We start from the raw sequence: 25,265 nt of genomic DNA, 5'->3' as shown, positions 1-25,265 counted from the left end.
GGGGATTACAATTCAACATCAGGTGTGGGTGGGGACAAATATCCAAATCCAAATTATATCAATAAGTGTCATAAATAATTTGTTTCTGAGCACATGATTCCTTCTCAATCTTTTAGCTGTAGCTGAGCTAGCCTTCTCCTGCCTGAATGCCTTTGCATAGGCTGTTCATTTGCCTGTGACTTTGTTCTCCTAGACAACTACTATTGCTCTTCAAACTAAGCAACATTTTCTTAGGGAAATATTCCCTGAACCCCAAGGCTGATTAACTCTCATGCTAGATATTCCATGGCACCCTTTTTTTTTTGTTTTTGAGACAGAGTTTCATTCTTGTCGCCCAGGCTGGAGTGGAGTGGCATGATCTTGGTCACTGCAACCTCAGCCTCCCGGATTCAAGTGATTCTCCTGCCTCAGCTGCCAAGTAGCTGAGATTACAAGTGCTAGCTACCATGCTCTGCTAATTTTTGTATTTTTAGTAGAGATGGGGTTTCACCATGTTGGCTAGGCTGGTCTTGAACTCCTGACCTCAGGTGATCTACCCGCCTCAGCCTCACATAGTGCTAGGATTATAGGTGTGAGCCACTGCGCCTGGCTTCCTTTACTTTTGAACACTTCACATTTGTAATTTCTCAGCCATTGTAAACTCTGTAAAGAGGAAGGCAATGTCAGTGCTGTTTCTACTATGCCCCAAATACCTAGTCTGGACTAGCACATAGTAAACACTCAGATATTAGTTGAAGATATGAGTGAACACACACACAAGACCAAGAAATTAAATTTTTTTTTCTTCAGACCTGGTGAACAGGAAGGCCAACAAATTTTAACAAAAAACATATACAAAGAATGTAGTTTGTTCATGATGTTTAATTTTTACATTCACTTGTAATTTTATTATGGTATTATAGAAATCAAAGATTGACAATATTGAGTTTTTATCAATTGCCATTTTGTTGTCATTATATTAAACCATAATTTGTCAAAAGAAAGATCTTCACACTTAACAAATACTGCAAAACATTAATGATGGCACTGAATTCCCAGTTCATCAATAGGCTACAAAAGAGAATATGTTCACTTTTCAAAAAAACAGCAAAATGTCCAGGTGCAGCAGCTCACACCCATAATCCCAGCACTTTGGGAGGCTGAGGCGGGTCGATCATGTGAGGTCAGGCATTCTAGACCAGCCTGGCCAACATGGTGAAACCCCGTCTCTACTAAAAATACAAACAATACCGGGCGTGGTAGTGTGCGCCTGTAGTCCCAGCTACTCGGGAGGCTGAGGCAGGAGAATTGCTTGAACCCAGGAGGCAGAGGTTGCAGTAAGCTGAGATTGTGCCACTGCATTCCAACGTGGGTGATAGAGTGAGACCCTTCCTCAAAAAAAAAAAAAAAAGAAAAAGAAAAAGAAAGAAAGAAAAAGAAAATAAAGCAACAAACCTGGCCATGTGCAGTGGCTAATGCCTATCATCCCAACACTTTGGGAGGCTGAAGTGGGAGGTTCACTTGAGGCCAGATTTCCAGACTACCCTGGGCAGCAAAGTCAGACCCTGCCTCATAAAAACAAAGATAATAAAAAGTAACATCAAACCTCAAGCCAGAACATCACATTATGTGTGAGTTGAATGTTTTTTCTTTTCCTTCCAGAATCTGTATTAGCAAAGTTGCAGGAGGACAAAAAAAAAAAACAAACAAAACAAAACTTAGATGACAAAAGTAGTTTAAGCACTTTGCTTTCTTTTTGTGGAACTTCTGGTCACTACTGGCATTCGAGAGAAATTAATGGTCGTTTTGGCTTTTAAAGCTTTTTTAAAGTACTTAAAAATTGACTGAAGGCTACAGGAAGGGGCTAAGCTGTACTTTTCTGTACCAGCAGAAACCATAGGAAATTCCCTTTTGAAAACAGTAGCTGCAGGTTTATCCAAAGGCTTAGGACTTGTCACCCATTCACGGCAGTGGTGCTTTATCCACGCTAGTAACTGTAAATCACTTCCCAGCTGGTGTCCTACATGATGTTCAGAGTCAATGAGCGCAACAGCATATACTTTGCTCATCACTTCCCACCTTCTACGAACAAGCAAGTCCATAAAAACCAAGCCTCCATAACCATGTACAATGAAGGCAATATCCTTGCCTTCAGTTTTCGAAATGAAGTAATCCCATATGTAAGCCATGTGTTCTTCGGGGGTGTTGCTGCATCTTTTTGGAATACATTTGGGAGGATGCTGGAGAGAGAAAAAGCTCCCACCTTGAACCATTTTTAGAGAAGAAGACTCAATATTTTGTGTTAAAAGGCCTTTCCACTCTTTTTCCATCTTTAGTTCTGCAAAATTATCATTGGGGTTTAGCACGATTACATCATAATGTGCCTGCAATGCCATTTGAATACATGGTATCTGACTTCCATGTTGGAGACCATGATGTATTATTGCCTGCTGACTCCACTGACCAGCTCGAAAGACCCCGTGGTCTTGAAGAAGCACAAGAAGAGCAGAATGGTGATTCGTTAATGCTTTCTCACTCATGAAAAAGCAGCTTCTCGGCTCTTCCTTATCAGCCTCAGGTGGGATATAAACCTTTTCTAATTTGCACACTTTCTCCAAAAGCTCGTAAATGTATTGTTCAAGCAAATGGCCAAGGGCCTGGTAGCGCTTGCTATTTTTCTCAAGGACATTTTCATAATAGTTAAAGACAAAAGGTCTTTGGGTCTCGGTGTGTCTGAATTCAGCTTTTTCATTGAAGTCATATTTAAGTTCTCCTAGTAAGTCAGATTGTTCAATAAATTTTTGGAAGCTCGGCTCCTGTGTCATTGGTAACCACTGAAAGTTAAAAGAGTAATAGTTTATCAGTGCTAGAAAAAGTAAAATGAAAATTTCAGCCTGCCAAATTCTTCCAATGGCACATGATGCTAAATTAAGCATGTCAGAAAGACATTAACCTTCAAACTATGGTAAAGATATTAATTCGAAATAATTGTGAATGATACAGAGTAGTGAGAGACAGAATATATGAAGGGACAAAGGAGAGACCATATGTAAATATGGATTTTTTGACACACAACCTGCACCAACCTGCCCAGGAAGCCAGCCCCTCATTTACAATAAACAACACAGGAGGTCAGTCTGGTATAAGTCAGACTGGCAGGAAACCAGATTTCTATTGCTAGTGACAATCCAGGAAACTAACCAGTAACTTCTGTAACAATTGGCTCCAAATGGCGAGAACTTCATTAATAACTGACAGCTTTCCTAATTTTGTCCCTATTTCCAACTTGGGATCAACAGAGAGAGCCAAATATGTACCCCTAGACAATCACACAAGAGGTCCCCATTTCTAGTTAGCCCACCCACAGCTTCCCCATGACAACCTGTAATCAGGGCAGATGTGAAGTCGTCTTTTTCCCCACTAGAAACCTCTCCCACTCTTCTGCCTGCCTTGAGTCTCTGCCAAAACGCAAGTGATAGTGGCGCACTCCCCTGCTACAGCAGGCTCAGAGTAAACAGGCTTTTCTCATTTGGTTGGCGTTCATTTATTTCTACAAAAGATATTTAATAACTTTTGCTGTTAAATGAATGGCAGAAGATAGAAGTGGGAGTGAAATGTGAATCAGCCAATGAAGATTATGATGGATTCAGTGAATACTAGAAGATACGGTTATTCTGATGTATGAGAAGGAAAAAAAAAAATAGGCTGGATGAGAAGTTAACTCAGATATGTGGTTGCTGTAAGTAGAGCTTAAAGGGGGAAAATAGGCTTTGAAAAGTTAAGTGGCTTGCCCTAAAGCCAAAAAACTATTAAAGGAATGATTGGGTATGAGGCTGACTCTCAAATGCAAATTCTTAACAAATATGTTAACATTCTCCCTTCTTAATTCCTTTCTTTCTTTCTTTTTTTTTTTTTTTTTTCTGTATTTTTAGTACAGACGGGGTTTCACCATGTTGGCCAGGCTGGTCTTGAACTCCTGACCTGCCTTGGCCTTCCAAAGTGCTGGGATTACAGGCGTGAGCCACTGTGCCCGGCCCTTCTTAATTTCTTAACAGTGACACTGGCAACCTACAACCCACTTCCAATGAGTAGCAGTCAAAATGATTTCCAGTGCAACTTGAGTTGCTATTAGGCCTAAGGCAAAACTAAAATGCTGCTTTCTTGGATGTCTTAAATCTTTTTAATTTTTAAATTAAATTTTCCCCCCTTCAATAAGCTGGTCCAGGATTTCTTAACTCCTTTCTTACTTTGTGAATCTTCTTCTCTGACCCCTCTAACCCAACAGCTACTTTATGAAGGTTTTTGGTTGTCCAAAGCACCTATCCATACTGCTTTCTATTCCTTCCTTTTCTATTAAAAATGCTTCCAGTTTTTGCTGATCTCAGGTGTTATTTTTGAGAAACAGGGTCTGACTCTCTCACCCAGGATGGGGTGTGATGGTGTGATCACAGCTCACTGTAGCCTCGACCTTCTCATCTCAAGGGATCCTCCTACCTCAGCCTCCCAAGTAGCTAGGACTACAGGCGGATGTCACCATGCCTGGCTAATTAAAAAAAAAATTTTTTTTTAGTGACTGGATCTAACTATGTTGACTAGGCTGGTCTTAAACTCCTGGGCTCAAGTGATCCTCCTGCCTTGGCATTCCAAAGTGCTGGGATTACAGGTGTGAGTCACCATGCCCAGACTCTCTCTCAGATGTTATTATGTAATTAATTTACTTTTTCTAAAGTGTAAATAACTGACAGACTTAAACATCCTTTAAAAAAAAAGCCTTGAAAACGGATGCAACGCATGGCAAAAATCTGTGCTTCAAAAATCTAACAGCGTTTTACAATTGAGGTCATGGTGAAACAATGTTAATGGGATGTCACAACCCTGGTCAAAATTTTCAGTGATGTTTGTTGACTTCTTGTTTCCAGACTGGCATGTAAAAATCCTGGAAGTTGCTACTCAGTCCTAACGACAAGTAAAAAGCTAGACAAACCGAAAATCAACAGCTCTTCTTCATAAGATCCATAAAAGAAGTAAGGTTACTGGGCATATTACCGCCGCCAAAATTGGAGGGACTGAATGCAGGTGAATGTAGAGAATCACAACTTACCAGAGCAGAAACTAGCTGCTCACACCTCCAATGGAACCGGTACCAGGGGAGGTAAACCTGAAGGCTCAGTGTGGACAAGTCAGAGGGACTTAGCCATCCCCTCTTCCCAATTTTTTTAGGCTCCTGGAGCTCTCACAGGTCCTCAGGGTGACTATTCCTGCTTCTAGCAGTGGGTGGGGAAAAGGAACCATTTTGAAATACGTCAAAGCGTTTTGTTCTTCTTAACAAGGTCTGCCCTCAGGAGAAACTATTTAATCAGAGGCTAACCTGCTAGAGTTTTATCAGAGCCTGACTGACTTCGGGGAAGGGAAATACCCAGCTCCAGCCCACTCTAGCTATCCTGCTCAACCTAAAGGGGGCTGGAGTGAACTGAGACCTGTGAAGTTCACAGTCTAGATGCACAGGCTTACTAAAATTCTCAATGGTCTCCCTTCTCACTCAGAATAAAAATGAAGTTCTTACCATGGCCTACAAGGTCTCACATGGTCCTTGGCTCTCCAATGTCATTTGCTTCCACTCTCTCACTGGCTTACTCATCCAGTTACGTGATCTGGGTCTTAGCTCTTTCTCAGGTGTCATTTCCTACCAAGCTCTTGCTTACTTCACCGTAGTCACACCTGATCTACTTTGCTATCAATTTGTGGAGCAAGCTCCTGTTTTAAGGGTATTCACTTATGCCATGGCTACAACCTAGAATATTCTTCCCCTTTTTAGGTATCTACAGGGCTTTTACTTTAAAGTTTCCGCCCACTCTTTATCTCATCAGAGTGATTCTCTTTGAGCAGTCTATCTGCAAGAGCAACTCTCTTCTTTTCTTTCCTTTTTTTTAAGCACTTATTACCAACTGACACATATTTGCTTATTGTCTACTTCTCTCCATTAGAATGTAAGTTCCATGATAGTAGGAACAGGGACTTGGTTTTGTTCACTCCTCTATCTCTAGTTCTTGGAATGCTGTCTGGTGCACAGCAGGCACTTAAATATTGTTAGAATTTTACAATTTTTTGCCAAAGAAAGCACACTTTAAAAGTCCTCTAGCAATATATGAACACACAAGATGAACACAAAACTTTGAAAAATTATAGAGGCTTCTTCTATACTTCTAAACTTAATAAATGTCAAAGGTTTATGAATTATTCTTAGAGAATATCCCACACATCAATTTATCTATATATGCTTTGGTCTTTTGCAAATCAAGATAAACTCTCTCAAGCAAATTCAACATAATTCAAAAATAAAGAGGGAAAGAATCGAACTATTATTATGCCTAATTTTCCAAAGAATGGATTAGAATAAGATAGTATAGCGGAGGAAAAATAATTTTTTCCTTAATCCTCATGAATTCTTAGTTGGGATGAACCCTTGTAACAAGAGAAAATCAGAGTTTATTAATGCACGGAGCGCACATCACCTAAGAGAAACCTGAACGAAACGTAACTCAAGTGGTCTTCCTGTCTCAGCTTCTTGAGTAGAAGAGACTACAGGCATGTGCCACCAAGCTTGGCTAGTTTTAAATTTTTTTGTAGCGAGGAGGTCTCACTATATTGCCCAGGCTGGTATCAAACCCCTGGGTTAAGTTCTTTAGTTAAAAAAGTTGATTTGTGAGGAAACTGAAAATTCAATTATTTTTCAGTAAGCAATGTTTTTGTTAAACAGAAATTAACCAAATCAACCAACAAAATGAAATCCTTACTGAACTTCAATCCCAGCAAGCCATAAAGTATTTCTGCCTTGCAGTCATTCCTGCCATGTAAAACACTTCCCCAAGCCCAATACCCCACAACACCTGGGGCCTTACCACATTATAATTAAGGCTTGACTGCTCTAGTGGACAAGTGAGTTGGGCTGATCCCTTTATTGACTCTTGTTAGGATGGGAGATGGGGGTTGGAGGGATAGGAGTTAGGGGTTTAAAAGTGCTGGCTTGGGAATCAAACCCTATTTCTAGATTCCCTTCGGTCTTGGAACATGCCAGAAACATTTTCCCTGCTTAGAGCACTGTGCTGAATTTTGTTAAACTTGTGATTAAATCGTCATGAAATCTTACACGTTGATTTAAAAATTATTCAGGTATGTACCATTATGGCTAAACAGGCTAATAGCACCGGGCGTGGAGTTCATTGAGGACTAGCTTAGGCCCTTAAATATCGTGATAAATGTTAATTGGACAAATTCCAGTTTATAGACTCCCACTTTGTCATCTCAGCATTTCAGTTATTGAAAAATTAAGTTCTAGCTTTTATTTTAATGAACTTTAAAAATGATGAGTTTGAATTTTAAAAAAATTGTTTTTTCTCGTCAGCTTATTTCCGCTCCAAATGCTAAACGAATAGCTAGGCTATTATTAGGTGACTTTGCCATCTTAAAATCTTTTTGTTTCTGAGTTAGAGGAAGCACCTTGGTGGCAAATGTGTGAGAGGCTGTGAGGAACGCAATACTGCAAACGCTAACATTGTGTTTTCATAGTTATTTGGCCACCTCGCGAGATCCAGCGAACCGGTAGGAGTTCCTGTTTTCCCCTTTTAATTTTTGTCAATCTAATCTTTTAAGTCAACAAAGCTAAAATCGCGCACCGAGGTGGTTCACTTCCCCAGAGAGGCTCAGATCATGAAATAAACGCCACTAAATAAACGCCACTAACAAAACGCTGGATGAAGCGGCCCACAGAGAAAAGTCCCAGGAAGTGATTTCCGGTTGAAAGTGGGATGAGCGGCTGATTTCCGGTCAAAGGGCCGGTGACGGCTCTAGCGCAGGCGCGTTTCGCACTTTGCGGCTTCTTTCCCCCCCCTTCCCCTCCCCCTCCCTCCTCCAAGCCGGAGGGGTCTTGAGGTGACAGCGCCTGCAACTGAGATTTCAGCAGCAGGAAAAGATGGAGAAGAGGAAGCTCGGGCGACGGCCATCTTCATCCGGTGAGAAGGGGCCGGAGGAGGGTTGAGCATATCGTCTCCTACCCCGGGCGAACGGGAGGCGCAGGCGGCCGCTGGGGTTGCGGCCCGGAGCCGCGAGGGCGGGGGTGGGGGCGGGGAGAGGAGGGGGCGAGCACAATGGAAGGCTCCCGGGTCGCCCCCGCCCCTCGAGTCGAAGACGCGGTCCGAGCTGTCATCGAAGCCTCGGCCGCTCTTTACCTCAAAAGCCCTTTCATTTTTTCCCTCCTCCCGCGAACCCCCTCCTTGAGTCTCATCGGCCCACGGATCTTCCCGGTTGGTTTGCCACTCTCTGCCACGCCTTCCTCGTAATTCCACCAATGTTCCAGTTTCATTTCAGCTTCTCAGCGCCTGACCCCACTTTCCTCTCTCCCTTTGATTCTCGACTTTGCGTCCCTTCCCTTCTCCCTCCTCTTTCCCTCGGCCTTTAGCTGCTGCTGAGGAGGACAGGTGGGGCTTGCTAACGAGACTCCTTTTCTTTGATACGATGCCCTACCGGGTCTCGTTCTGCCCAGCAGGCCAGCTAATAGCCTTTTTCTTTTCCAGCCTCCTCTGCGTCTTCCAAAAGTGACTGGAAAGTCGAACAAAGGATTCGAAGCCGTGCTTTCGTTGTTTTTATTTTCAGCATATTTTTGTTTTGGAAGTTACTTTGTTATTTTGTTTTAGATGGTTATCTTCAGTTTTGTGTACAACGCCTTGGAAACAAGAAAGTCGAGCTATAAAGACGTGAGGTAGAGCTCCTCCCAGTCGAGAAGTTTTTGTCAAACATTTCATCCATTAAGGGGCCCTCAAGTCCTTGTGTTAAGTCCTATGGATGGGAGGGGGAGAGGGTGAGGACTCTCCTGCTTACAGTCCAGTACACAAGCTAACACCCAATGAATCAATTATTTCATTTCACTTTTCTGTTTCTTACGGTGCCGTTGATTTCTTCAGAGACAGTGTTAACAATTCCAGTTTCATTTAGGAGTGCCCTGTGGCAGTGCGTCTCAAACTTCTTTTTTTTATTATTATTGCAGTTTAGGTTTTGGGGTACATGTGAAGAACATGCAAAATTGTTGCATAGGTACATACGTGGCAGCCTTAATTGCAAAGGAGAGTGATTATGGATCGCTGGGGACACTGCTTGAAGCAGTTAAAAACCTGAAATCCCTTTTCATAGGGAACCAATGCTATCGATGTTTTTGGTGTGTATTCTGGAGATAATAGTTTTTTCTTTTGAAAGCACGTGTATAAATGATATATGTGTATATTTATACATATATATATGTATATGCCTCCAGCTGATGAGTGTTTAGTAATCTCTGTCCCGCACCAAACCTCCAAGTAAAATGGACACGTTAGGAAAATGCACGATGCTTAGCTGGTGTCATTTGCATGCTTCCTAACACAGAACTTCAGGTATAATCATATCTTCGTTTAAGATGCACAGCCTTTTTTAAAGAAGTGCATTTCATCTGGGTTTAATACATTTTTGGGGAGGAAAGGCAAGATGTTTGCCTCGTACTTCAAGTCACATCCCCTTGACCTGATTACACTTAGATTTATTTATTTAGCACAGTAACTTGATGTCAGTAGTCGTGAGAAGTGAATTTTGATAATAAAGCTTTTAATCCTTAAAAGACATTGACATTTATGTTAGTTATATCTCTGTTTATTTCTTGTTTTGTTTTCTTTTTCTCATGATCTTTCTTTTGGAGCTGCCCTTTCTGAAAAGGCCGGTATAATAAAATCCATTCTCAGTTCTAATGTTACCTAGCTGTTCTCCAGTATGCCTCTGGTTTTAAGATGTGCACAAATTAATTTTTAAGTACACTTCTGCTTTTCTTTTTTGTTGTTGTTGTTGTTTTTTAATTTCATACTTTAGATTTTAGTTCTTCACTGCCTCTTATGCTTTTCTTAATAGTGTATGTTTAACTTCCGGATATAAATTCTCAGAAATAAAACATGATCAGTTGGTTGATTCTGTGTAATGGTTGTATGCATGCGGTTGCCATTTCATTGTAAGTTGTTGCTAACTGGAACCCAAATGAAGAGACTTTTTTTTTTTTTTTTTTTTGAGACGGAGTCTTGCTCTGTTGCCCAGGCTGGAGCACAGTGGCATGATCTCTGCTCACTGTAACCTCCTACTTCCAGGTTCAAGCGATTCTCCTGCCTCAGCCTCTCGAGTAGCTGGGATTACAGGCATCCATCACCACACTTGATTAATTTTTGTACTTTTAGTAGAGACGAGGTTTCACCATGTTGGCCAGGCTGGTCTTGGACTCTTGACTCTGGGTGACACACCTGCCTTGGCCTCCCAAAGTTCTGGAATTACAGGCGTGAGCCACTGCAGCAGGCCACAAAGTGACATTTATAGTCATCAAAGTTTCCTAAGTACACAGAAGAGTTTGATTAATAAAACAGGAAGAAGAGGTAGAAGGAAGGTGGGTAGCAGTAGAGAGAAAATAAAATACAAAATTTGAAGTTTTTTCTGTGAGACTACATTGGTCTGCCCTAAACCTTCTCCTAAACAAGGAAGAACTGTAAAATATTCACAGTGTATTATTGCTCAGAACTTTTTCAATTGCAAGTAGCAGAAACCCAATTCCAGCTGGTTTAAACTAAATGCATGTATTTGTAACTCACATAACTGATAACCATAATATACCAAAAGCAGTATATTATGGTCATACATTTTAAAAAATGACTGGCATCAGAGACAGGTTCACTGAAGTTGAATGAAATAATAAAGTGTGTGGGAGCAAGGGAGAATGACCGTTAAAAGTGATTAACAACAAAAATATAACACAACTATATTAGAACCATAGACTGCAATTTTCAAATGAATTTTTGAATCAAAACAGGAAACTTCAAGTAAATTTGAAAGCGTTTGCAGCTGATTGCTTCAGGCACCATTCTTGGAGACCTGTGTCACTCTCATTTGCAGTTAAGGATACCTATGTTCTTTAAGTACTTAGGCACTAGGCATTGTGCTAAGAACTTTTCAAACTTCAGTATTTACAAAAGCCTTGTAATTGTTTTTCATTTGCAGATGAGAAAACTGGGATTTAGGGGCAGGATAAAGATTAGTAATAGCTAGTAAGAAACAGCGTCAGAATTCAAAATGTGGTCTCTAATTATGTAAGCTATAGTTTTAACTTCATTTACTGCTACAGGACATTAATTGGACTTACTTAAAAAAGGTTCCATGGACAAATAAATGTGATAATTGTGGTTAGAAAATTTTCTTCACTGCAAGAATTTTTCAGAGCCTTTGATGTGCTGCTATACATTGTACCTCTCCAAGAGAATGAGCATGCAGTGTTTATCAAATGTGCTTGATTTTGAAACTCTCCTCCTTCCCCAGTTTCTTTATTTTTTATTTTTTTAAATTTTTATTTATTTATTTTTTGTTTTTACTTGTGTATGTGTGTGTGTGTGTGTGTGTTTCTTTCCCCAGTTTCATCTTGAGAGACTAGTGTCCCTGATGGTATACCTTTCTTAAATGTTGCAGTAGGTCCAGGTGATGTCTGCTTTGCCTTGGAAGTGTAATGAACGATAATTGAGGCTCAAGATGAGAACTTACAATTAGTTATGATAAAGCTGCATTATTTGCAGAGATCTTAGTTGAAGTCATTGGAATGAATGGAAATGCCCACAGAAATAGTATAGAGTGAGGAAGGTCTTTTTTTTTTTTTTTTTCCATTTTCTTTTATTATTTAAAACTTTTTTAAAGCTACTGCAAATCAAAGAGTGAGGAAGGTCTTAAATTACATACAACTAATTTCATTTTCATTTTATTTTGAGATGGAGTTTTGCTTTTATTGTGCAAACTGGAGTGCAATGGTGCCATCTCAGCTCACTGCAACCCCCACCTCCCAAGTTCAGGTGATTCTTCTGCCTCGGACTCCCAGGTAGCTGGGATTACAGGTGCATGCTACCATGCCTGGCTAATTTTTTTGTATTTTTAGTAGAAATGGAGTTTTACCATGTTAGCCAGGCTGGTTTCAAACTCCTGACCTCAGGTGATCCGCCTGCCTCGGCCTCCAGAAGTGCTGGGGTTACAGGTGTGAGCTGTTGTGCCCAGCCACAACTGATTTCAAAGTAGAGAGGAAGAGAATATAGTGAGCAGTTAGATATATTAGGAATGTGACAGGATTGGGAAGAAAGAGAGGAGAGTTAAAAAAAAAAGTGTTTGAGAGAGTTAAAGTAGCATGAGGGTGCTGGATTTGGCAATTAGGAGACCACTTTTACTGGTAGTGAGAGTGGTTAGTAGAGTAGTAGACAGAAGCCACATTTCAACAGGCCGGAGGAATGAGTGGTGGTGAGGAAATGAGGGCAGCAAAAATAAGCTGATGAAATGAGATGGGAAGGAAAGATTTCTAGAACAAGCTTGAGTAGGAAATGAGGTAGAAAGACTTGTTTGTTTTAAGGATGTGAGAGACTTAAATCAGGTTGGTAGGGAGCAGGAAAGGGGTTGGTGGAGAAGGAAAGACTGAATATATATCAGGTAGGAGATAATGGAGTGAGGTCCCAGTAGAAATGGGAGAGAGGGGATGGCATCAAAGAACAGTTTGGTGAGAAGAGGGAAAGGAGAGAAGATGGATAAAGATAGAGATAAATCTTGAGAAGCTGAGGCAGTTATGGCTTCTAAATGAAATGGTAAGGTAATCTTTTGAGAAAGGGGCTTTTAATTGGTGCTGGGAATGCAAGGTAAGTCAATTAGGGATGACTACATATTAAGTTCTCTTGCAGTCTTAGTTAAAACAAGTGTGAGTTTTGTAGTAGTTGGAGCTGTTACTACTATGTGACTTAGTAGTGCCAAGCAGTACAGGAGAAAGAGTTTGGGGGAAAAAATGAGTTTAGTTTTACTTAGAGTTAAAGGGTGTGGCAAGACGTAAGGGCAAAGAATGGCTTTAGTGGGAGTGAGGAAGTCAAGGGGTTAAAGGACAGTATATTTATAGAATGAAAGGTTTGCATTTGAGAACTTGAGTGATGGAAGTTTTCCTTAAAGCCATTCTTGAATGCATATTGCTGAGATGGAGATATGTAGAAGTTCGTTCCATTAAATGAAGATGAGTCCATTGTTTTTTGAGTGAGTTGATTATTGGATGTTTTAGTGCTTCAGAATGATGATAAATTTTGATGACAGAGAGGTTAACTATGAACCAAGAATCAGAGTATTCTAGACATGTTGGAGAGGATCTTGGGTCTGTAGATGGCAATCATAAACATGAGCAAGGGAATATATCCACCAATTTTTTTTTTTTTTTTTTTTGAGACAGAGTCTTGCTCTGTTGCCAGGCTGGAGTGCAGTGGCACAATCTCGGCTCACTGCAGTCTCCTCTTCCCGGGTTTGAGCGATTCTCCTGCCTCGACCTCCCGAGTAGCTGGGACTACAGGCACATGCCACCACACCCAGTTAATTTTTGTATTTTTAGTAGAGATAGGATTTCACCATGTTGGCCAGGATGGTCTCGATCTCTTGACCTTGTGATCCCCCTGCCTCGGCCTCCTAGAGTGCTGGGTTTACAGGTGTGAGCCCAGTGCTGGAAATGTATCCAATTTATGGTAATTTTAAAGGAGGAATTATTGCAGTAAAGTTAGAATATGGTGAGGAAGGAGATTTTTTTTTTTGTCTCCCTCCCCACAGGAAACAATGGAGATTGTTAACCTCTACTTCTATTTTACAAGTGGGAGAATTTTAACAAAGTAGTATAGTTACTAAAAAGCTGATACTCAGTTAACCTAACGTGGAGGAGAAGTTCAAGGAAAATATTTAAAATTTAAGGAAGCTGTATTGACTTTGGAAAAGAATTTAGTGGACTAAGGAAGAGATGGAGAAGATGTAGATGAGAGAGTAGAATTGAATTATATGAGGTGAGATAATAGAAAGGTGATAGGCTATAGGCATTGACATCTCATCTTGGTGGTGATTCCTAGGCCTGATGATGGAAGGCAGAGGATTGAAAAGTAAATTAAGGGGGCGTGTCAACACAGAGAATGCATTATGAATAAGACTGAGTAGCTCCAAAGATGCAGACTAGAATTCTGGTGTAATGCCTTCCTGATGAATAACTTTGATTTGGGTTTTCATTAATTTATGAGTCTGACTGATGTGGGCTGTTTCATCCTAGTTTATGTGTGCTCGTATTGGTAACTCACCCTTGGGTTGTACCTGGCTTCCCTCATTTCTACTGATCTAAACCTTATTTATTCTTCAAAGCCCGCTTTTTTTATTTTTTATTTTTATTTTTAAAATGGGGTCTTACTCTGTTGTTCAGACTGGAGTGCAGTGGGACGATCATAGCTTGCTGCATCCTTGAACTCCTGGGCTCAAGCTATCCTCCCACCTCAGCCTCCCGAGTGGCCGGGACTATAGGTGTGCACTACTATGCCTGGCTATTTGTATTTATTTATTTATTTTATTATTTATTTATTTATTTTTTGCCTATTTGCCAGATGAACTATAGCAGAAGACTGGCTATTTTTTTTTTTTTAATATAGTTTTTGTAGAGATGGGATCTCACTGTGTTACCCAGGCTGATCTTGAACTCTTTGCAAGCGATCCTCCCACCTCAGCCTCTCAAAGTGCTGAGATTATAAGCATGAGCCACCATGCTCAGCACAAGTCCAGTTCAGTTGTGCCTTTCTTTTTTTTTTTTTTTTGAGAGGGAGTTTCTCTCTTGTTACCCAGGCTGCAGTGCAGTGGTGCGATCTCGGCTCACCACAACCTGTCTCCTGGGTTCAGGCAATTCTCCTGCCTCAGCCTCCTGAGTAGCTGGGACTACAGGCGTGCGCCACCATGCCCAGCTAATTTTTTGTATTTTTAGTAGAGACGGGGTTTCACCATGTTGACCAGGATGGTCTCGATCTCTTGACCTCGTGATCCACCCGTCTCCGCCTCCCAAAGTGCTGGGATTATAGGCGTGAGTCACCGTGCCCGGCCCAGTTGTGCCTTTCTAAGAACCATTTCCTTAATTAACTCAAATTTACATCTGTTTCTTCACTTTTATTGGTATTTATGCCTCTTATATAATGTTCATCAGATTCCATCATATATTCTAGCTTTCTGAATTGTTTAATGTCTGCTGCTATGCTATTAACACTGTGACAAGGACTGTCATTAATTTTTTTTTTTTTTTTTTTTTTTGAGACGGAGTTTCGCTCTTGTTACCCAGGCTGGAGTGCAATGGCGCGATCTCGGCTCACCGCAACCTCCGCCTCCTGGGTTCAGGCAATTCTCCTGCCTCAGCCTCCCGAGTAGCTGGGATTACAGGCACGCGCCACCATGCCCAGCTAATTTTTTGTATTTTTAGTAGAGACGGGGTTTCACCATGTTGACCGGGATGGTCTCGATCTCTTGACCTCGTGATCCACCCGCCTCAGCCTCCCAAAGTGCTGGGATTACAGGCGTGAGCCACCGCGCCCGACTGTCATTAATTTTTTTTAACCTTTGCTTTAGATATAGTTTATTAAGTTATAAGCTTGCATCATTTAATTTTTTTTTTTTCAGAACGAGCTTATGGAACATCATTTAATTTTTTTAAATAAATATTTTATTGCATTTTAGGTTTTGGGGTACATGTGAAGAACATGCAAGATTGTTGCATAGGTGCATACATGGCAGTGTGGTTTGCTGCCTTCCTCCCGGTCACCTATATGTGGCATTTCTCCCCATGTTATCCCTCCCCAACTCCCCACCCCGCGCTGTCCCTCTCCTGTTTCCATGTGTTTCCTCCCTGTGTCCATGTGTTCTCATTGTTCAACACCCGCCTATGAGTGAGAACATGCGGTGTTTGATTTTCTGTTCTTGTGTCAGTTTGCTGAGAATGATGGTTTCCAGGTTCATTCATGTCCCTACAAAGGACACGAACTCATTGTTTTTTAATGGCTGCGTAGTATTCCATGGTGTATATATGCCTCATTTTCCCTGTCCAGTCTATCATCGATGGGCGTTTGGGTTGGTTCCAAGTCTTTGCTATTGTAAACAGTGCTGCAATGAACATTTGTGTGCATGTGTCTTTATAATAGAATGATTTATAATCCTTTGGGTATATACCCAGTAATGGGATTGCTGGGTCAAATGGAATTTCTATTTCTAGGTCCTTGAGGAATCACCACACTGTCTTCCACAATGGTTGAACTAATTTACACTCCCACCAACAGTGTAAAAATGTTCCTATTTCTCCACATCCTCTCCAGCATCTGTTGCCTCCAGATTTTTTAATGATCAGCATTCTAACTGGTGTGAGATGGTATCTCAGTGTAGTTTTGATTTGCATTTCTCTAATGACCAGTAATGATGAGCATTTTTTCTTATGTTTGTTGGCCTCCTATATGTCTTCTTTTGTAAAGTGTCTGTCCATATCCTTTGCCCACTTTTGAATGTGCTTGTTTGTTTTTTTCTTTCTTTCTTTCTTTTTTTTTTTTTTAAGACGGGGTTTCACCATGTTGGTCAGGCTGGTCTTGAACTCCCAACCTCAGGTGATCCGCCTGCCTTGGCCTCCAAAGTGCTTGGATTACAGGCATGAGCCACCACGCCCAGCCGTTTTTTTCTTGTAAATCTGTTTTAGTTCTTTGTAGATTCTGGATATTAGCCCTTTGTCAGATGGGTAGATTGCAAAAAGTTTTTCCCATTCTGTTGGTTGCCGATTCACTCTAATGACTGTTTCTTTTGCTGTGCAGAAGCTCTGGAGTTTGATTGGGTCCCATTTGTCTATTTTGACTTTTGTTGCCAATGCTTTTGGTGTTTTAGTCATGAAGTCCTTGCCTATGCCTATGTCCTGAATGGTTTTGCCTAGATTTTCTTCTATAGTTTTTATGGTGTTAGTTCTTATGTTTAAATCTTTAATCTATCCGTAATTAATTTTAGTGTAAGGCGTCAGGAAGGAGTCCAGTTTCTGCTTTCTGCACATGGCTAGCCATTTTTCCCAACACCACTTATTAAACAGGGAATCCTTTCCCCATTGCTTGTTTTTGTCAGGTTTGTCAAAGATCAGGTGGTTGTAGATGTGTGGTGTTACTTCTGAGGCCTCTGTTCTGTTCCATTGGTCTATATCTCTGTTTTTGTACCAGTACCATGCACTTGAAGTCAGGTAGTGTGATGTCTCCAGCTTTGTTCATTTTGCTTAGAATTGACTTGGCTATGCGGGCTCTCTTTTGGTTCCATGTGAAGTTTAAGGTGATTTTCTCCAGTTCTGTGAAGAAGGTCAGTGGTAGCTTGATGGGGATAGTGTTGAATCTGTAAATTACTTTGGAGAGTTTGGCCATTTTCACGATATTGATTCTTCCTAACCATGAGCATGGAATGTTTTTCCATCTGCTTCTGTCCTCTCTTATTTTGTTGAGCAGTGTTTTATAGTTCTTCCCGAAGAGGTCCTTTACATCCTTTGTTAATTGTATTCCTAGGTATTTTATTCTCTTTGTAGTAATTGTGAATGGCAGTTCTTGATTTGACTCTCTTTAAGTCTGTTATTTGGTGTATAGGAATGCTTGTGATTTTTGCACATTAATTTTGTATCCTGAGATTTTGCTGGGGTTGCTTACCAGTTTCAGGAGATTTTGGGCTGAGATGATGGGGTCTTGTAGATATAGAATCATGTCGTCTGCAAATATAGACAATTTGACTTCCCCCTTTCCTAATTGAAAACTCTTTATTTCTTTTTCTTGCCTGATTGCTCTGGGTATAACTTCTAATACTATATTGAATAGGAGTGGTGAGAGAAGGCATCCTTGTCTGGTGCCAGATTTCAAAGGGAATGCTTCTAGTTTTTGCTCATTTAGTATGATATTGGCTGTAGGTTTGTCATAAATAGCTTTTATTATTTTGAGATACTTTCCATCAATACCTAGTTTATTGAGAGTTTTTAGCATAAAGGACTGTTGAATTTTTTCAAAGGCCTTTTCTGCATCTGTTGAGATAATCATGTAGTTTTTGTCTTTGGTTCTGTTTATGTGGTGAATTACGTTTATGGACTTGCATATGTTGAACCAGCCTTGCATCCCCGGGATGAAGCCTACTTGATCATGGTGGATAAGCTTTTTGATATGCTGTTGCAATCGGTTTGCCAGTATTTTATTGAAGATTTTTGCATCTATGTTCATCATGGATATTGGCCTGAAGTTTTCTTTTCTTGTTGCATCTCTGCTGGATTTTGGTATCAAGATGATGTTGATCTCATAAAATGATTTGGGAAGGATTCCTTCTTTTTGGATTGTTTGGAATAGTTTCAGAAGGAATGGTACCAGCTCCTCTTTGTATGTGTGGTAGAATTCGGCTGTGAACCCATCTGGACCTGGGCTTTTTTTGGGTGGTAGGCTATTAATTGCTGCTTCAACTTCAGCCCTTATTATTGGTCTGTTCAGGGTTTCGACTTCTTCCTGGTTTAAGCTTCGGAGGATGCAAGTGTCCAGGAATTTATCCATTTCTTCCAGATTTACTAGTTTATGTGCATAGAGTTGTTCGTAATAATCTCTAACGGTGGTTTGTATTTCGGTGGAATCTGTGGTGATATCCCCTTTATCGTTTTTTATTGCATGTATTTGGTTATTCTTTCTTTTCTTTTTGTTAATCTTACTAGTGGTCTTTCTATTTTGTTGATCTTTTCAGAAAACCAGCTCCTGGATTTATTGATTTTTTTGGAGTTTTTTTTGTATCTCTCTCTCCTTCAGTTCTGCTCTGATCTTATTTATTTCTTGTCTTCTGCTAGCATTTCAGTTTATTTGGTCTTGCTTCTCTAGATCTTTCAATTTTGACAATAGGGTGTCGATTTTAGATCTTTCCTTGCTTCTCATGTGGGCATTTATTGCTATAAATTTCCCTCTAGACACTGCTTTATATGTGTCCCAAAGATTCTGGTGTGTTGTGTCTTCATTCTCGTTGGTTTTGAAGAACATCTTTATATATGCCTTCATTTCATTGTTTATCCAGTCAACATTCAAGAACCAGTTGTTAAGTTTCCATGAAGCTGTGCAGTTCTGAGTTAGTTTCTGAATCCTGAGTTCTAAGTTGATTGCATTGTGGTCTGAGAGACAGTTTGTTATGATTTCTGTTCTTTTGCATTCGATTCACTTCTGATTATGTGGTCAATTTTAAAGTAGGTGTGATGTGGTGCTGAGAAGAATGTATATTCTGTGGATTTGGGGTGGAGAGTTCTGTAAATGTCTATTAGCTTTGCTTGGTCCAGGTCTGAGTTCAAGTCCTGGATATCCTTGTTAATTTTCTGTCTCATTGATCTGTCTCATATTGACAATGGGGTGTTAAGATCTCCCACTATTATTGTGTGGGAGTCTAAGTCTCTTTGTAAGTCATTAAGAACTTGCTTTATGTATCTGGGTGCTCCTGTATTTGGTGGGTATATATTTAGGATCGTTAGCTCCTCTTGTTGCATCGATCCTTTTAACCATTATGAAGTGTCCTTCTTTGTCTCTTTTGATCTTTGTTGGTTTAAAGTCTATTTTATCAGAGATGAGAATTGCAACTCCTGCTTTTTTTGCTCTGCATTTGCTTGGTAAATCTTCCTCCATTCCTTTATTTTTAGCCTATGTGTATCCTTGCATGTGAGATGGTTTCCTGGATACAGCACACCGATAGGTTTTGGATTTTTATCCATTTTGCCAGTCTGTGTCTTTTGATTGGGGCATTTAGTCCATTTGCATTTGGGGTTAATATTGTTATGTGTGAATTTGATCCTGCCATTTTGATGGTAGCTAGCTGTTTTGCCCATTAGTTGATGCAGTTTCTTCATTGTGTTGATGCTCTTTACCATTTGGTATGTTTTTGGAGTGGCTGGTATTGGTTGTTCCTTTCTATGTTTAGTACTTCTTTCAGGAACTCTTCTAAAGCAGGTCTGGTGGTGATGAAATCTCTGAGTAATTGCTTGTTCACAAAGGATTTTATTTTTCCTTCACTTATGAAGCTTAGTTTGACTGGATATGAAATTCTGGGTTGAAATTTCTTTTCTTTAAGGATGTTGAATATTGGCCCCCACTCTCTTCTGGCTTGTAGGGTTTCTGCCGAGAGATCCACTGTGAGTCTGATGGGCTTCCCTTTGTGGGGAACCCAACCTTTCACTCTGGCTGCCCTTAGCATTTTCTCCTTCGTTTCAACCCTGGTGAATCTGACAATTATGTGCCTTGGGTTGCTCTTCTTGAGGAATATCTTTGTGGTGTTTTCTGTATTTCCTGGACTTGAATGTTGGCCTGCCTTGCTAGATTGGGGAAGTTTTCCTGGATAGTATCCTGAAGAATATTTTCCAGCTTGGATTCATTCTCTCCGTCACATTCAGGTTCACCTATCAAACATAGATTAGGTCTTTTCACATAGTCCCATATTTCTTGGAGGCTTCGTTCATTTCTTTTTACTCTTCTTTCTCTAATCTTTCCTTCTTGTTTTATTTCTTTGAGTTGATCTTCGACCTCCTTTCCTTGACCTCCTTCGATATCCTTTCTTCTGCTTGGTCAATTCAGCTATTTAAACTTGTGTATGCTTCGCGAAGTTCTTGTGTTGTGTTTTTCAGCTCCATCAATTAATTTATATTTCTCTCTAAGCTGTTTTTTCTCGTTAGCATTTTTCAAACCTTTTTTCAAGGTTCTTACTTTCTTTGCATTGGGTTAGAACATGTTCTTTTAGCTCAGAGAAGTTTCTTATTACCCACCTTCTCAAGCCTGTTTCTGTCAATTCATCAGACTCTTTCTCCATCCAGCCTTGTTCCCTTGCTGGTGAGGAGTTGTGATCCCTTGTAGGAGGAGAGGCATTCTGGTTTTGGGTGTTTTCATCCTTTTTGTGCTGGTTTCTTCCCATCTTTGTTGATTTATTTACCTTTGGTCTTTGTAGTTGGTGACTTTCAGATGAGGTCTCTGAGTGGTTGTCCTGTTTGTTGATGATGAAGTTATTTCTGTTTCTTAGTTTTCCTTCTGACAGTCAGACCCCTCTGCTGTGAGACTGCTGGAGGTCCACTCCAGACCCTGCTTGGCTGGGGATCACCTGCAGTGGCTGCAGAACAGTAAGGGTTGCTGCTAGTTTCTTCTTCTGCTATCTTTGTCCCAGAAAGATACCCGCCAGATATCAGTCTAAGCTCTTCTTTATGAGGTGACTCTTTGGATATACAGGGGTCGGGGAGCTGCTTGAGGATACAGTCTGTCCTTTATGGGAGCTCAGGTGCTGAACTGTGAGCTCTGTTATTCCATTCAGAGCTTCTGGGCAGGTACGTTTATGTCTGCTGCAGCAGAACTCATAAACGCCTTTTGTTCCCCCAGGTGCTCTGTCCTGGAAGATAGGGCTTTATTTATAAGTTTCTGTCATGCTGCTGCCTTTTTTCAGGGCTGCGCTGCCTAGCAAGGAGGCAGCCTAATCAGTCTGCCAGCAGAGGCTTTGCTGAGCTGCTTTGGGCTCCGCCTGGCTTCTGTGTGAAGTTCCCTGTAGTCCTGTTTATAGGGGTATAGTTAGAACTGCCTCGGCAATGATGGCCCACTTCTGTAATGGTGGAATCTCTGTATAATGGCAGATTGCCTTGGCTGTGGCAGACTGCCTCGGCTGTGGCGGGTCGCCTCCTCAGTGGCGGACGCCCCTCCCCCACAGAGCTGGACTGTGCCAGGTTCAGCTGTGCTTGCTGTGAAACTCTCAGTCCAGAGTGTTTCAGGTTGCTGGTTTTTGTTGGGATGGGACTGGCCGAGCCTGATCACCTGGTTCCCTGCCTCAGACCCCCTTTTTTTTTTCAGTTGAATGGGCGACTATGTCTCACAGGCGTTCCAGCCACCAGTTGAAATGGCACCCAGATTTGTGTGATTTCTTGTGCGGAGACCCGCTGTACCAGCCGAAACAGCCACTAGAGGCTTGTGGCGCTTTTTCGCTGGGGAATCTCCTGGCCTGGCTCCCTGTTTCAGGCCCCTTTTTTTCAGTTGAACAGGTGACTCTGTCTCCCAGGCGTTCCAGTCGGCAGTTGAAAAGGCTCCCAGATTTGTGTGAGATTTTGTGTGGAGACCCGCTGCACCAGCTGAAACAGCCACACTTGGGACTTGTGGTGCTTTTCTGCCTGGGAATCTCCTGGCCTGGCTCCTGTTTCTGTCTCCCAGGCGTTCAAGTCACCTATTCAAAAGGTGTATGGATCTGTGTGATTTCCTGTGCGGTGACCCACTGCGCCGGCTGGAACAGCTGCGCTGGAGATTCATGGTGCTTTTTTGCCCAGGAATCTCCTGATCTGGCTCCCTGTTTCATTCCCCTTTTTATCAATTGAATGGGCGACTCTGTCTCCCAGGTGTTCCAGTCGCCTGTTGAAAAGGCACCGGGATCTGTGTGATTTCCTGTGCAGCGACCCACTGCGCTGGCTGGAACAGCTGCACTGGAGATTCGTGGTGCTTTTTCACCCGGGAATCTCCTGGCCTGGCTCCCTGTTTCAGTCCCTTTTTTATCAGTTGAATGGGCAACTCTGTCTCCCAGGCGCTCCAGTTGCCAGCTGAAACAGCACCCGGACTTGTGTGAGTTTTTTGTGTGGAGACCCATCGCACCGGCCAAAACAGCCACGCTAGCGACCCATGGGGCTCCTCCGCCTGGGAATCTCCTGGTTTGTGAGCAGTAACAATGCATCTGGAAATGCGGCGTCCACTCACCTTTTGCGCGCTTGCTGGGAGCTGCAATCCAGAGCTGCTCCTAATGGGCCGTCTTGGATCCCTCTCCTCATTTAATTTTTAATAATCGGACTGTCATTAATTTTATTTCCCCATAGCATCCAGTATACCTAGAGTGTACTGGTTTAGAGTACCATCTCTGGAATATGACCAGTGATGGATCACTATCGTAACATTGGGCAAGTTATTTGGATTCCTCAAATCTTTTTTTTTTTTATTGCATTTTAGGTTTTGGGGTACATGTGAATAACATGCAAGGTTGTTGCACAGGTGCACACGTGGCAGTATGATTTGCTGCCTCCCTCCCCTTCACCTATATCTGGCATTTCTCCCCATGCTATCCCTCCCCAACTCCCCATCCCCCCACTATCCCCCCTCCCCCACAACAGACCCCCGTGTATAGTGCTCCCCTCCCTGTGTCCATGTGTTCTCCTTGTTCAACACCCGCCTATGAGTGAGAACATGTGGTGTTTGATTTTGTGTTCTTGTGTCAGTTTGCTGAGAATGATGTTTTCCAGGTTCATCCATGTCCCTACGAAGGATGTGAACTCCTCCTTTTTAATGGCTGCATAATATTCCATGGTGTATATGTGCCACATTTTTCCTGTCCAGTCTATCATCGATGGGCATTTGGGCTGGTTCCAGGTCTTTGCTATTGTAAACTGTGCTGCAATGAACATTCGTGTGCATGTGTCCTTATAGTAGAACGATTTATAATCCTTTGGATATATGCCCAGTAATGGGATTGCTGGGTCAAATGGAATTTCTATTTCTAGGTCCTGGATTCCTCAAATCTTAATTTCTTAATCTATATGATGGAGTTAATAACATTATTGATTTAATGAGAATTTATAAGGATTAAACAAAATAATTTGTGGGAAGCATTTAGCATAATAACTGGCAATGGTAATCACTATTATGTTAAATAAATAGCCTGGGTATGGTGGCCCACGCCTGTAATCCCAGCACTTTGGGAGGCCAAGGTGGGCGGATCACTTGAGCTCAGGAGTTTGAGACCAGCCTGGCCAACATGGTGAAGCCCTATCTCTAATAAACATATAAAAAATTAGCCAGGCATGATGGTTTGTGCTTGTAGTCCCCGCTACTTGGGAGGCTGAAGCAGGAGAATCGCTTGAGCTTGGGAGGCAGAGGTTGTGGTGAGCCGAGATCATGCCACTGCACTCCAGCCTGGGTGACAGAGCCAGACTCTCAAAAAAAAAATTATGGAATAAATAAGTGGATGGGAAAAGTTATGCTGCTTTTTGATTTATATATTTAGAATGAGAGTTATCAGAGAGGTTTTCCTATATGGTAATGCTAATGTACATCAGTTGCTTAAAGAGAGATACTTGACTATAAAATATTATAGTTATAATTTCTTTTGCACTAACTATATGCTAGACATAATGCTAAATGCTTTAATATAGACTACCATACTTTAATCTTAACCATTGAAAAGGCACATATTCTTCCCTGTTTTACAGATGACAAACTGAGACTCAGAGAAATTACAAGTAGTAAGCCAAGATACAACTTTAGGTTGTCTAGCTTTAAAATCTGTACTCTGGCGCATGATAACTATACCAGTCTCAAATTGAGGCATGTCATATACTTATTTAAACACTCCAGAGCTAATGTGGTATCAGATGGAGCAAGTCAGTTATAAAAAAACTAAAACTTTTTATTAAAGTTGGCCAAGAAAAAAATAAAATGTTGAGAATTCACAATAGCATTAATAAAAGGGAATAGGAGAACATGCTACAAAACAGGATGGAAGCACTTTTAACCCAGTGAGATATTTTGGGGATATAAATTTGTAAACTAAAATTTAAGGAACTGATACTCCTTTTAAAAATATGTATTTTTTTATTTGTATAAATTTAAGGGTTACAAATACAGCTTTGTTATATGAGTATATTGTGTGGTGGTGAAATCTGGGCTTTTAGTGTAACCATCACCTGAGTAGTGTACATTATACCCAGTAAGTAATTTCTCATCCCTCACTACACTACTCTCAGCCTTCCAGGTCTCCAGTGACTATTATTTTGCACTCTATGTCCGTGTGTACACACATTATTTAGCCCCTACTTATAGTGAGAATATGTGGTATTTGACTTTCTAAGTTCTTTTTCTTTCTTTTTTCTTTTTCATTTTGAGATGGTTTTGCTCTGCCATCCAGGCTGGAGTGCAGTGGTGCAGACACTGCTCACTGCAGCCTCGACCTCCTTGGCTCAAGTGATTCTCCCACTTCAGCCTCCCAAGCAGCTAAGAGTACAGGTAGTGTTACTGTACCCAGCTAACTTAAATAAATGTTTGTAGAGACAGGGTCTTACCATTTGTCCCAGGCTGGTCTCAAACTCCTGGGCTCAAGCAATCATCCTGCCTTGGCCTTCCTAAGTGTTAGGATTATAGGTGTGAGCTTCTAATCTGAGTTGTTTCACTTAAGATGAAGGTCTCCAGTTCAATCTATGTTAGTGCAAAAAACATGTGTTTATTCCTTTTTCATTCCTGAACAGTGTTCCATTGTATGTGTATATAGATGTGTGTTTTACTAAATTTAAAATTTACTAGAAAGTGAATTTCTAGGCCGGGCACAGGCTCACACCTGTAATCCCAGCACTTTGGGAGGCTGAGGTGGGTGGATCATGAGGTCAG

At 41.2% G+C, this 25,265-nt stretch overlaps 2 protein-coding genes across 4 annotated transcripts in view; one reads left to right on the top strand and one right to left on the bottom strand.

Annotated features, from left to right (window-relative positions):
* The window catches only part of SENP7 (SUMO specific peptidase 7), a 255,859-nt gene that overhangs the window by 19,834 nt on the left and 210,760 nt on the right, over window positions 1–25,265 (top strand). For 2 of the 3 annotated variants that reach the window (XM_012476798.2, XM_012476793.2), the window contains exon 1: window positions 7,898–7,988. The exons of the other annotated variant lie outside the window; for it this stretch is intronic. In XM_012476798.2, the coding sequence (XP_012332221.1) occupies window positions 7,949–7,988 (40 nt within the window). In that variant the 5' untranslated portion in view covers window positions 7,898–7,948. Of the gene's footprint in view, window positions 1–7,897; window positions 7,989–25,265 lie in introns of those variants that run through there. 3 annotated transcript variants of the gene reach the window in all.
* LOC105734509 (putative protein ARB2BP) lies at window positions 1,716–2,804 on the bottom strand. Its single transcript, XM_012477333.2, has one exon. It carries the CDS (start codon window positions 2,802–2,804, stop codon window positions 1,716–1,718), a length of 1,089 nt encoding a protein of 362 aa, XP_012332756.2.

This window comes from Aotus nancymaae, unplaced genomic scaffold (genome assembly GCF_030222135.1).
Source record: "Aotus nancymaae isolate 86718 unplaced genomic scaffold, 86718_ANA_hifiasm-v0.15.2.pri h1tg000011l, whole genome shotgun sequence".
NCBI lineage: Eukaryota > Metazoa > Chordata > Mammalia > Primates > Aotidae > Aotus > Aotus nancymaae.
This window is presented reverse-complemented; position numbering and strand designations above follow the sequence as displayed.

What these genes read in the sequence shown, in the direction of transcription:
- LOC105734509 (XM_012477333.2), bottom strand. Translation starts at nt 2,804, where the DNA reads ATGACACAGGAGCCGAGCTTCCAAAAATTTATTGAACAATCTGACTTA.